The sequence below is a fragment of the Hyperoodon ampullatus genome, assembly GCF_949752795.1.
Source record: "Hyperoodon ampullatus genome assembly, chromosome: 3".
In the NCBI taxonomy this organism is placed as follows: domain Eukaryota; kingdom Metazoa; phylum Chordata; class Mammalia; order Artiodactyla; family Ziphiidae; genus Hyperoodon; species Hyperoodon ampullatus.
The window spans coordinates 103,128,064-103,140,657 of NC_136916.1; the positions used below are offsets into that span (position 1 = coordinate 103,128,064).

Consider the following 12,594-nt stretch of genomic DNA (forward strand, 5'->3'; position numbering starts at 1 on the left):
GCAGTCATCCGGGCCTCAGTCCCCATTGCTTGCTCTGGACTGCTCTTGGGCAGCCTCGTTCACATGCTGGCTTCACATACTTACCAAGAGACAGAACTTGAGCAAGTTATCAACTTGCTAGGCCTCGTTTTCCTCATCTGTAGAATGGGCACGATAATGAGCTAAATCTGTAGAGAGCTGAGCCCAGGGCCTGACACCTAGAAAGTACTTGATAAATATTAACTGGTAGGGTTTATCATCATTGTTCCCCTTTATCTGTCTATCAAGCAGAGTTATCAAGTTACATGAAATTGTAACTCCTCAAGTAAAGAAGTTGTAGAAATGGAGCGGAGTCGCTCCCCCAGGTGGAGGGAGCTGATTAAATATATCCAGTTTTCAAGTCTTCTTCCCCAGGAGAAAGTGCTGGTGCCTTATGAAGATGTAGCTTTGCTCTCGGTCCTTTCTGGAGTTTCTCTTTTCTGGCTCAAGCCTGGGATTTAGCTTCTCGTCTGCTGCTGTACAGAGCTGTCCCCGCTGTGCCCACTTAGTCCCGAGGAGGTCCCTGACACTCCCTCCTGTTGCTTTGACATCCTCGACTTTTGTTTCACAGTCTGTTTTCAGTCAGTGTTCAGCTCTCCCCCCACAGAGATGGCTTCTGCCTCAGAGGGACAGCGCTCTGCTCTGTAATGCGTACAGCCCTCTGCCCTAGGACATAACTGCTGTTTAAATCTGGGGCATTCACCCCCTGTAAGCTTCACCCCCTCTCCTGCACACTGACTGTCAGCTGCTCTGTGAGTCAGAGGGTGTGGGATCTTTTCCCATTTTGTCACTTGCCCTTCTTACAACCTTGGTCAAGTCTGTTAGCTCCTCAAACCTTCAGATTTATCTTCAGCAAAGTACTGTCCCCTCTGCTGATGGCTTAGGAACAAAGAGGAGCCCAAGTTCCTTAGAAAAAAGACCACCTGCAGATATGACCTTTCTTCCTTTCTGCATGCATCTTGCATTGTCAGGGGGTCTATAACTAGGAAGTCATTGATATGGTCTGGGTTATTCAGAAGTCCTCATTGTTTTTGAACCTGCTGCTTACTTATCCCATCATTCAAGTTATTGGAGAAGAAAGGGAAAGAGAGACTTCCTTTTTTTTTATTGATTTTATTGAAGTATAGTTGATTTACAATGTTGTGTTAATTTCTGCTGTACAGCAAAGTGATATATACATTCTTTTTCATATTTTTTTCAATTAGCTTTATCACAAGATATCAAATATAGTTCCCTGAATGCTTATCCATTCTATATATAATGGTTTGCATCTGCTAATCCCAAACACCCAAATATCCCTCCCCCACCCCTACCCCTTGGAAACAACAAGTCTGTTCTCTATGTCTGTGAGTCTGTTTCTGTTTCCTAAATAAGTTCATTTATGTCATATTTTAGATTCCACATATAAGGATATCATATGATATTTGTCTTTCTCTGTCTGACTTCACTCCCTATGATAATCTCTAGGTCCATCCGTTTTGCTGCAAATGGCAATATTTCATTCTTTTTTATGGCTGAGTAATATTCCATTGTATATATGTATCACATCTTCTTTATCCATTCATCTGTTGATGGACATTTAGGTTGCTTCCATGTGTTGGCTATTGTAAATAGTGCTGCTTTGAACATTGGGGTGCATGTATCCTTTTCAATTATAGTTTCCTCTGGATATATGCCCAGGCATGGAATTGCTGGATCATATGGAACTCTATTTGAGGAGCCTCCATACTGTTCTCCATAGTGGCTGCACCAACTTACATTCCCACCAGCAGTGTAGGAGGGTTGCCTTTTCTCCACATCCAAGAGAGACTTTCTTAAGATGTCCTAACTCAGCTCACATCATGGATGGAATGCTTCAAAATCATGTCTCCAACATAAAACTACTATAGTGGTACTTTTCCAGGTTGAAAACCAAAGTACTGTCTTGCAAGTGGGGATGTCTTACCACACAACATTCACTCTTGTGCGTTCCATTTGTTGTCCCCGCTTCAGTAAGCTGCTGTTGATCAGGATGGTTTCTTTTCCTTCCTTCACATCTTCTCATAGCACAGAGCAGAGCCCGCTGGGCCAGTAGGGACCCAAAAGTTTTGCCAACAATCAGTCCTTATTCCATACTGGAATCAGATCTCCAAAGATTCCTCATTTATAAAAATCTCTGTCTCTAGAAGGGGATAGTTTCATCTATCCAAGTCTCGAATGCCATGCCAGAAACATAGCAATGCTCAGGACGGTGCATGAATCTGTGCCTGTCTGATGGACCAGACGGTCTGCCTTACCGAGTGGTGGGACCACCAGTCCCTGGTGGTCCTGGGAGGAGGCTCTTTGTACAGACGTCACCATCATTGCTAGGATTTCACTGGAGCTCTCTTACTCAGAAATAGTATTAAATAGTGTCCTAAATGAGTTCATAGTTTCTGAAATCAACCAGCTCAGCTTGGGAGGGATTTATCTTTCACTTATGAGACTTATTTACATAGAAACTTGGTGGCTTAGATAATAGTATATAAACACTGGTTTTAGGAGGAGTGCATTTTTTTTTTTTTTTTTTTTTTTTTGCGGTATGTGGTCCTCTCACTGTTGTGGCCTCTCGCGTTGCGGAGCACAGGCTCCGGACGCGCAGGCTCAGCGGCCATGGCTCACGGGCCCAGCCGCTCTGTGGCATGTGGGATCTTCCTGGACCGGGGCACGAACCCGTGTCCCCTGCATCGGCAGGCAGACTCTCAACCACTGCGCCACCAGGGAAGCCCAGGAGGAGTGCATTTTGCCTTTGGTCTCTCTGAGCGACTTACTGTTGAACATAAATTCTCTCAAAATAGACCTTTAAATGTCCCCTTAAATAAGCACCGCCATCCTAGGAGTGACACGGTTTTCCTTGTAGGGACTCCAAGCCCTGCTTTAGCCACCAGCCTCCGAGCGCTTCCTCCTTTTCTGAGCTCTCCTGGCAGCCTCAGCTGCCCTCTGGCTGCCTGCCGCACATCTTCCCAGATCTGGGATAATTAGTGCTTTCCCAGTTCTGCTGATTTGTTGGTCCACAATTATGACTCATAAATAGCCTACAAACAAGAACACCAAATAATCTGAACTTCTGCCTTGGGTCTGTTCTGCCTGGCAGTGTTATAGTATGGTGAGGATACAGAAGAGAGTTTGGAGAGGCAGTCACTGTAAGAGTGAACAGAGTTTTCTATGTCTCCTGCTTGAAATCTCGCTTTCCTGCTTAGGAGGGGGCTACAGCAGAAGGCTGGGAGGATGGGGTTTGTAAACTGTATTTTGTAAACAAGCAGAGTCATTGTGTTAGCATCCAAAACTTCTCAGGAGCGTACTCTCAAAATGACATGAACCATTAGACCTCTCAATTCACTGGGGAAGATGCTGAGACCTAGAAAAGTTGGGTGGTTTACACCAAGTCATTCTTTAGGCATTGTTTTTTGGGGGGGCAGTATTTTAAATTACCTAGGGCCTAAGATATGGAAGCAAGCTAAGTGCCCATCAACAGATGGATGGATAAAGATGATGTGGTATGTGTCTATACACACACACACACACACACACACATATACATACAATAGAATATTATTTAGCCATAAAAAAGAATGAAAATCTGCCATTTGCAACACCATGGGTGGATCCAGAGAGTATTATGCTTAGTGGAATAAGTCAGACAGAGAAAGACAAATACTCTATGTTATCACTTATATGTGAAACCTAAAAAATAAAACAATTGAAGGAATATAACAAAACAGAAACAGGCTTACAGATACTGAGAACAAACCAGTGATAACCAGTAGGGAGAAGAAAGTGGGGAGGGTCAAGTTAGGGGTATGGGATTAAGAGACACAAACTACTGTGTATCAAAGAGATAGGCAACAAGGATATATTATTGTACAGTGCAGGGAAATATAGCCATTGTTTTGTAATAACTTTAAATGGAGTACAATCTATTAAAATATTGAATCACTATGTTGTGCACCTGAAACTAATATATTGTAAATCAACTGCACTTCAAAAAAAAAAATATATATATATATATATATCTCCAGAGATAAATAAAATAAAATTACCCAGGGCCTAAAATCAATTTTAGCTAAGGCATAGATAAAGAATTTCACTTTTTCTCTTATTGGTTTTACTTTTCCAGCTGATATTTATTTATGTCTTAAGAAGAATTTTACCTAGATGATTGTTTTCTTCAACAAATCATTTTGAACCAGACTCACTTTTCTTTCCCATATACCAAGGGCAGCCATAAACTCCACGTGACCTCCTGTTGTTGAGTTTATGTGCCAGGAAGAAAGAAAAGGTCGCTGTCCCGTCTTTCCTGCTGAGACTCAAAGCTGTTAAGGAAGCAAAGGTTCCGCTTCCTCCCAGCTTCCCAGGACAATCCTGCGGGCTGACCGGGCTCTCTCACCATTCTGCAGGCTTTGTGCCCATATGCTCTCTGGGCCTGTCTCAGATCGGCCGCATGAATCTTGGGATGGACGCCAGCACCTTCAAGTTTTATACCATGTGCGGCCTCCAAGAGGGCTTTGAGCCTTTTGCTGTCAACATGAACCGCGACGTGGCCATGTGGTTCAGCAAGCGCCTCCCAACATTTGTCAACGTGCCCAAGGATCATCCACAGATAGAGGTAATGCTGCACGTTGCGGGGACCCTGGCAGGCCAGGGGGACCAAGGCCCTGAACTCCCGCTGACGCTCCTGTCCCCAGGTGGTGCTTGCCTCAGTCCACGCCCTGGCTGCCCCTACCCCGGTCACCTCCTCGCTGGCCCTCAGAGCTGTCGTTGCAGGTACCTTAGTTGGGGCAGCTCAGTGGCACCTTACAAGTGGTAAACACCTTGCAGATCCATCCCCAAACCTTTGGGCCACAATGTTTTCTCCAGACATTCCTATACCGGTATTATAGCAATACAGTATCCAGAGACCTTAAACGTTGTTTTCCTTAAAAAGTTCAGTTCCTGCGCTCAGGATGATGTGTTCGAAACATGGTTCTCTATTGCTCATAACTTGATGTCTTTTAGGCTTTGTTTAATTCCTGCAAAACCGTCTCCAGGTTTTTAAGTGGAGGTGTCGTAGTTGATGATGATGCTCCCGCCTTGTCGGGGGAGCAGAGAGGCAGAGAAGCCAAATATTGTTAAGGAGACGGATTCGGATTCCGGTTCTACATCTGCTCGCCTCTGTGTCACCCAGCCCCACCATGTTTTTTTCATGGCGTAGGGGTGGGATGGGGGCTGATGGGATGTCAGCCAAGTCAGCTCCACCGAAGTGTTAGATTCACTGGCTTGATTCCCCCAGACCGTAAGTCCCCTTCACTCCCCGCCCAGTTTGAATTCAGCAAGTATCCATTCTTCATCCTCCGCTTTTCCCCACAGTCTTAAATAGTAGAGACTTTAACTTCTCTGATCCCTACCTGGCCATTACTTTAGAAAGCTGGCTCATAACCTTTTGGGAGGTCATGAACCCCTTTGACAAACGGATAGAATCTAGAGACCCTCCACTTAGAAAAATATACAAACCACACAAAAATATGTAAGTGTACTCATGGACCGCAGGATAGGAACTGTTGTCTAGAATGCAGGGAGAGGTGCTCAGATCATAACAAAATTATTATTGTCAGTCTGTTTACTTCCTCTGCTCCTCCCTCCCCCCACCCCTCCCCCCCGCCACACACACACACTTCGAAAATCCAGTTTTGATCTCTCATCCTCCGGTGCATCCCCTGCAGTGCTTGTGCCCTGGAGCTGGGAATTTCCTCCGTATGTAGAGGGGTCTCCAGGAGCTTCTGGCTGTAACTGTGGTAAAGGTGGGAAAGGCACTGGGTGGGAGACAGTGCCCCCCAAGGAAACTTTGATGTCTCTTCTTGAGCTTTGGGCTTTCTGGTGCCTTCTCCCTTAGATGTTCTCATGCCCCCCTGACAGGGGAAACCTCTGGAAAGATTTTCTCCTTTAGCCACTTGTCACCTTCCTAAAAGGTCAGCATCAGTAAATACAGCACTGCATTACCCCCCTGCCTGGCATCCTTGACCTTGCAGAAAGCCCGGTGAGCATTTTTAGATCCCTAATTTAGATCCCTCATTTCCCCAGCCAGAGGCAGATCTGTGTGACGTTTTATAGGGCACGGTCCACGTAAGGATGAGTGTAATGGTTTGTTAGCACTCATGACAACCTCTGTAGTTCTCATTAAGCCTTGACGTAAGTAGTCAGTGCGGGGAGGAGGTGTGGGTCAGAGTCAGGCTGTGTCAGGTGAGGACCATGGCATTTCCAGGTCGTGAGGATCGATGGCACCGTGGACAGCCCTCCGTGCCTCAAGGTGACCCACAAGTCGTTCGGCACACAGAACAGCAGTGCCGCCATGATCTACTGCCGCCTGAGCGTGCCGGTGGAGTGCCACTCTTCCTTCAGTCACAGCCCGTGTCTGGACAGTGACGCTTTCCAGAAGAGGTGAGAGAGGGGCCTCCAGCTCTCAGAGGGGCTCGGCGTGTCTGTTGCAAAGTCAGTCTTCTGTCTGTCTCCTTCTCACTCTACCTCGGCACAACTCACAGGGCTCCTCTGTGAGTAGGGTTCCCTCTGCTTTCAGTCAGGAAAAAATGAGGATGGGTGTGCACACAAGCGCATGCCCGTGCACATGTGTGTGTGTGCGGTGTATACTTAGGGGACCAGTCAAGCTTAACTGGATCACATCCAGGCAACAAGTTTCTGTTCTTCCCAAGCTGTCTGAGTCCCTAGCCTCCTTGCAACCTATAATTCGTATGTTTTGGGAGTAAAAAGAAGGTAAGTGCACGAGAGGGTGCAATTGTTGTTGCCTTTGTGTGAAATTAGAAGCTTCTGTAGGCAAATACTGCCTTCTTTGCATAACTATGGCCAGTGTCCAACCCAGCAGCTGTGTGACTCGTGAGTGATGTGACTTCCTCCTTCCTGATAAGGAATATATTCCTTGCTATCTTTCTTCCCGTTAATGTCTACTTTTTATTGTTGATGTATATCTGGTCCGGGTTTCCTCTAGAGTTTTACGATCTACCAAGCTTTAAACAAGCAAAGCTGCTTAAGAGAACAGGATAATGTATTCCAAGGTATGCCTGCCTACATTATTAGCGTCTCCCAACCTCCCCCTAGCTCTAACTTACATCTGGGCTGAGAGACAAGAGTTGGAAGTCACAGCCCTGCCTGGTGGTATCAGGTTGCAAATGAACAAGTCCCAAGACCAGTCAGGATCACTCATGTATAAGAAAGAGCCAGCTTCTTAAACTTGCCTTCATCATTAAAGGTAGATCAGTTGCCTGTCAGACTTGTGGGCTTCTCTATAGACCTGAAGAACTAAAACATGGATTTCTCCCTCCCCCCCAGGAAACAGATGCAAGAAATACTCTCTCATACAACAACAGTAAGTAAATGTGCTCAATTATGGTTTTAATTATTTGATTCTTTGTTGTGCCTGGTAATATGCCCCCTACAGCAAAGATCTGTCTGGAGATCCTCTTTAATTGCCAATTACTCTGTCTTTTAATAGCCTCCTTGATGCTTCCAGAACATATCTATGGCATTTCTCAAGTGGCGGAAAGAGAAACAGTTATTCAGTGCAAAACAGAACTCTACCTGGAGCATCTAATTGGGCATCATTGTGTAACTGGTGCCTATTTGCCCCCAGGGACCCAGCACTGCCTTTCTGATTGAAATGAACATCAGTTGGGGGAGAAAGGGGAGACTCGTAATGTAATCCTGTTGTTTGCTCTTTTATGTAAACTTCTATGAATCAGTTCTCCCATCTCTCTGAGCAGTGCCAGGAATAATGTTGAAAGCAGTCAAATGAGAAAAAGGAGCGGGGAGCCAGCCCAGAAGATGGAGGATGCTTTGGGTTCTTTTTCTTCAAGCTAGAGAGTGGTCAGAAAGCAATGCTTCTTAATTTCTTTCTTTCTCTCATCCTTCTTTAGCACCTGACCAAAACACACACACACACACACACACACACACACACACACACACACAATTCCTTTGGAAGAAATGCATGTCACCCCTCCTATAAAGTTATCCTACAACCCCAAGTTCGTAGGTTAACTATCAAGAGTATGATTCTTGCAGCGGCATGTCACACACTTACTATGTGCAGGACACTTCAAGGAGCGCATTGTATCACCTTCCTTCTTAAGTTCCACTGCAACCCCAGGAGATGAACAATAATTCATGCGCTCTAAGGCACAGAGAGGACAAATGACCTGTCCAAGGTCACATGATTAATAGCCGCCAGTGCCAAGATGCCAGCACAGGTGTGTCTGGCTGACCCTTTTCCAATCAAAAAGTAGGACAGGGCTTCCCTGGTGGCACAGTGGTTGAGAGTCCGCCTGTCAATGCAGGGGACACAGGTTCGTGCCCCGGTCCGGGAAGATCCCACATGCCGCGGAGCGGCTGGGCCCGTGAGCCAAGGCCACTGAGCCTGTGCGTCTGGAGCCTGTGCGTCTGGAGCCTGTGCTCCGCAATGGGAGAGGCCACCGCAGTGAGAGGCCCGCGTACCGCAAAAAAAAAAAAAAAAAAAAAAAATAGGACAGACTACACATAAAAGGACTTCATTTGCACTACTGATACTATGTATAAAATAGATAACTTATGAGAACCTACTGTATAGCTCAGGGAACTCAGGGAACTCAGTGCTCTGTGGTGACCTAAATGGGAAGGAAATCCAAAAAAGAGGGGATATATGTATATGTGTGGCTGATTCACTTTGCTGTACGGTAGAAACTAACACAATATTGTAAAGCAACTGTACTCCAATAAAAATTTTTTAAAAATAAAATAAAATAGAAGCAAAATAGAAAAAAAGAATAAAGGTGCTCAGTTTCATAAAGAAAATGATGAAGCAGTCACGTATCTCAATGCTTTAGTTGTTATGATAACAGTGATACAATTCACAAGAATTGTTATCTTGCCCACCATTCTTGCCCACCAAGAATGGCTTTAATTTTCAGCCCTGCCTGTCACTGAGTCTGATGACCACACAAAGCACATTTGGCCCCATTGTGGGCTTTTTCTTTTGTAGCATCTTTTTGAAGACAAAAAAACGTAGACTTCCTGCAGAATTGGAAAGTGTAGCCTGAGTTCTCTAACCCCCGGCCCCCAGGGCAATTTCATGGCTCTTCTCTCTGAAGGCAAAGATGTGCCTGGCTCTCCCTAGCAGCCCTGGTACCCAGAAGAGGGTTAGGGTTCTGTGCTGACCATTCTGAGTGGCTGCCCCTGATCTCGGCAGCAGCATCTTCTGGGCAGAGGGTGGTATATTAGATGCCTGATTTTTTAGGCTAAAGCACAACAGAAAAGGAAAAAATAAGGAAGCCAGATTCTCTCATCAACTCTTCACCCAGTCCAGAGTGTAGGGCAGTACACCCCCAGAACAGTGTGTGCTTTTTAAGGGAGTCAAGGGAGTCAAGGGGGCTGTTGCATAATTTCTGCCTCTTGAGCCTGCCCCCAGCTCCCCGCAACAGGGGTGGGGGGGTCACTCACGCCCCGCTGTGGTCTCTCCCCAGCAGTGCTACTACGCAATTCGCATCTTTGCTGGACAGGACCCCTCCTGCGTCTGGGTCGGATGGGTGACTCCTGACTATCATTTGTACAGTGAAAAGTTTGACTTGAACAAAAACTGTACCGTGACTGTTACTCTGGGGGACGAAAGAGGCCGGGTCCACGAAAGGTAAGAGGACTCCTGAGGGGCAGGGTTGGCCCTCCCCTAGCAGTCTTTTTCCCTTCCCCTGACACCCCAAAGAAGGAAACATCAGCCTCTATTATAAAGGGAAAATGAAGCACAGGCTTAAAATCCTTAAGTAAATGGTGGGGGGGTGGTGGGGGACTATGGTGGGAGAAGTGTTACTAGCCAAAATAAAGGGCAATTTCATCACATGTATAAAACATGACCCAGGGATGGGAGATACAGATGGACAGTTGGGAAGCCTGGGTGCCCTCTCAGACTCCGTGACTTCTAGGCAAGCCCCAATTTCTACAACATCAGAACAAGACAGAGAGAAATCCCTGGGTGCCTGAGGGAAGTCAGTTGCAGAAAATAAGAAGATGTACCACATCACACAGCAAGTGATAACTCAGAACTTCTCATCCCAAAAGTTTGTAATGGCTGAAAGCATAAAGAACATAAAAGAGACATGGAACATTTATAAATAATAACCACTGAATAGAAATTAGGGATCTTCAAGGAAAATGTTTTAGACACCCATACCCTCCCACTGGTCCATTGGTACTACCACCAAGGAAGGATCTTTAGCCAGTGATGCCCCAGAAATGAACCAGCAGACCATGCCTTATTTCCACCTAAGTGAGATTTATAAGAGTCCTTGCCCATATGGCAGGCTTGTATAGAAATGTAATAAGTTGTTTCTCATGACAGCTTTATCCCTACAAAGTCAGGAATGTTTTGCTCTTCAGATGCTACTGGCTCATCAAAGGCCAATGGCCAGAGGTCAGGCGCAATTGCTGTTTTCTGGGGGACCATTGTTGGTGGGTGGTTAAGAGTACAGACTTTGGAAGCAAACTGCCTGCGTTTTAGACTGGGTTCCAGTACTTACTAGAGGTGTGACTTTGGACCTGTTACTTAACCTCCCTGGGTCTACATTTCCTTATTTATAAAATGAGAATAAGAGTTCTAATCTCACAGTGTTGTGAGGATTAAGTGAGATGATACATAGATAAGAGCCTACAACAGTGCCTCAACTCAAGTACTCAGTAAACAGCACTCTGATTACCATTACTGAACGTTCATCATGTTATGAGACCCAGAGTAGATGCTATAACCAGACGCAACATCTGGTTTGGTTAAAAGGAAAGTATGTGGGGGCTTCCCTGGTGGCGCAGTGGTTGAGAGCCCGCCTGCTGATGCAGGGGACACGGGTTCGTGCCCCGGTCCAGGAAGATCCCACATGCCATGGAGTGGCCGGGCCCGTGAGCCATGGACCCTGAGCCTGCGCGTCTGGGCTCCGCAACGGGAGAGGCCATGACAGTGAGAGGCCCGTGTACCACCAAAAAAAAAAAAAAAAAAAGTAAGTATGTGAAAGCAGTTGACCACTCCAGACTTTGCCCTTCAGCCAAAAGAACAAAAAGCACAGTCTCATCCCAGTTGGGTCTGTTGCTGCAGTTTGCTCGCTCTGCCGTGCCAGACTGATTATTTTATTTATCTGAGCCTCAGTGACCACATTCATTGTGAAAATTAACTGACACATCGGCACCTAGCGTAAGACCCAGTAGATAATAGGTGCTCTGTAACTCTTGGTTCTTTGTCTTGTGTAATAAGTAAACACAGGATCGATTTTCGGATGTTTCCAGGCATTTCAAACATGGACCCTTTGATATATGACCAAAGTGTGGCACTTCGCACTCCTGCGGCTTCTGTACCTTATTAATTGAATTCTGTAGTCATTAATGTACTTCGTACTTTAATCACTGAAAAGAAGTAATGACATCGCTACAGTTTAACCTTAGTGGAAATCTAGCAATGGCTGTAACTCTTTGGAATGAGCAGTTTGCACTGGCCCTGCCTGAGGGCATTCACTCTGAGAAACCAGCCTGACTGGTGCGGCAGAGGAGAGTCAAGGGGAGGAGGTGAAGGAATGCTTACGGACGGGATTTCTAGTTGTCTGGGAAAGTGATGGACTTCTAGAACCGGAAGAAGCTTGGGAGAATTCTAATCAAACTCTTGGCTTTCCAAGGCCAGATCAGATTGACTTTAGGAAGTTTAAAGGGGCTGCTCTAGCATCCCGTATAGAGTCACTCTCTCCTTTAGCCTGAGACAAATCACTTGGTGTTACTTTAAGCAACTGGGTCCCTCAGATGAGCCACACCAGGACTGGGCTTAGGAGAAGACATACCAGCTGCCTCCTGCCTGCAGCCATCGTGAGGGGCTCTGGGGATCCACATACCACTTCTCCAAAGCCCACCCAGGGTTTGAAATCTTACCATTAAAAACCAGGCTTTGGAGTTCAAAGGCTTTTTGGTTATTATAATTGGCTTTTAAAGCTCAATGCCTATGGTGGAGTTTTCTTTCTGGGGGGGTGGTAGCCAGCTAGCTGAGAAAGGGACCCAGGTTGGTAGGTGGTGAAGAGTGCAGGGGGCAGGGCTCCAGGGAGCTGGGGTTGGGGTGGGGTGGGGTGGGGTGGGGTAGTACAGAGCAGGAGGTGGGAGGCCATCAGAGACTAACTTTATCTACTTTGCAAATCTTCCTGGGGCCCAGGCCTGCCATCCTAAGGAATGTGGGCCTGAGTTCTCAAGTGTCAAATGGGCTTTTGCCCTGGCACTGAAATGGAACTCAGGACACAGAGTTTTTGTTCCTGCCTCTTATACCAAATTCCTCTCTAAATCCACCTGTGGTAGTCATCCCCTCTGCACCTTTATCTCCCACTTCTAAGGTGGGAATACTACCGTCCCCATTATCTGTTTCCGAAACATGAATGGATGATGAGCCAGGAAACAAGTTGCCTGAACACTCTGCTCTTTGAAGCAGATAGAGCGCCACATTCCTAAACTGAGTGAATTCCTTTAAGAAAAAAGAAATTATTTGGGGCTGATTGGAGAGCTTCATTGGAAGCTTTGGGGGCATTTCAA

At 46.1% G+C, this 12,594-nt stretch overlaps 1 protein-coding gene across 3 annotated transcripts in view; it reads left to right on the forward strand.

Annotated features, from left to right (window-relative positions):
• The window catches only part of RYR3 (ryanodine receptor 3), a gene marked incomplete at both ends in the record, with an annotated part of 580,399 nt that overhangs the window by 371,733 nt on the left and 196,072 nt on the right, over positions 1–12,594 (forward strand). For all 3 annotated transcript variants that reach the window (XM_079701083.1, XM_079701082.1, XM_079701084.1), the window contains 4 exons: positions 4,434–4,642; positions 6,275–6,450; positions 7,354–7,390; positions 9,519–9,682. In XM_079701083.1, the coding sequence (XP_079557209.1) occupies positions 4,434–4,642; positions 6,275–6,450; positions 7,354–7,390; positions 9,519–9,682 (586 nt within the window). The remainder of the gene's footprint in view (positions 1–4,433; positions 4,643–6,274; positions 6,451–7,353; positions 7,391–9,518; positions 9,683–12,594) is intronic.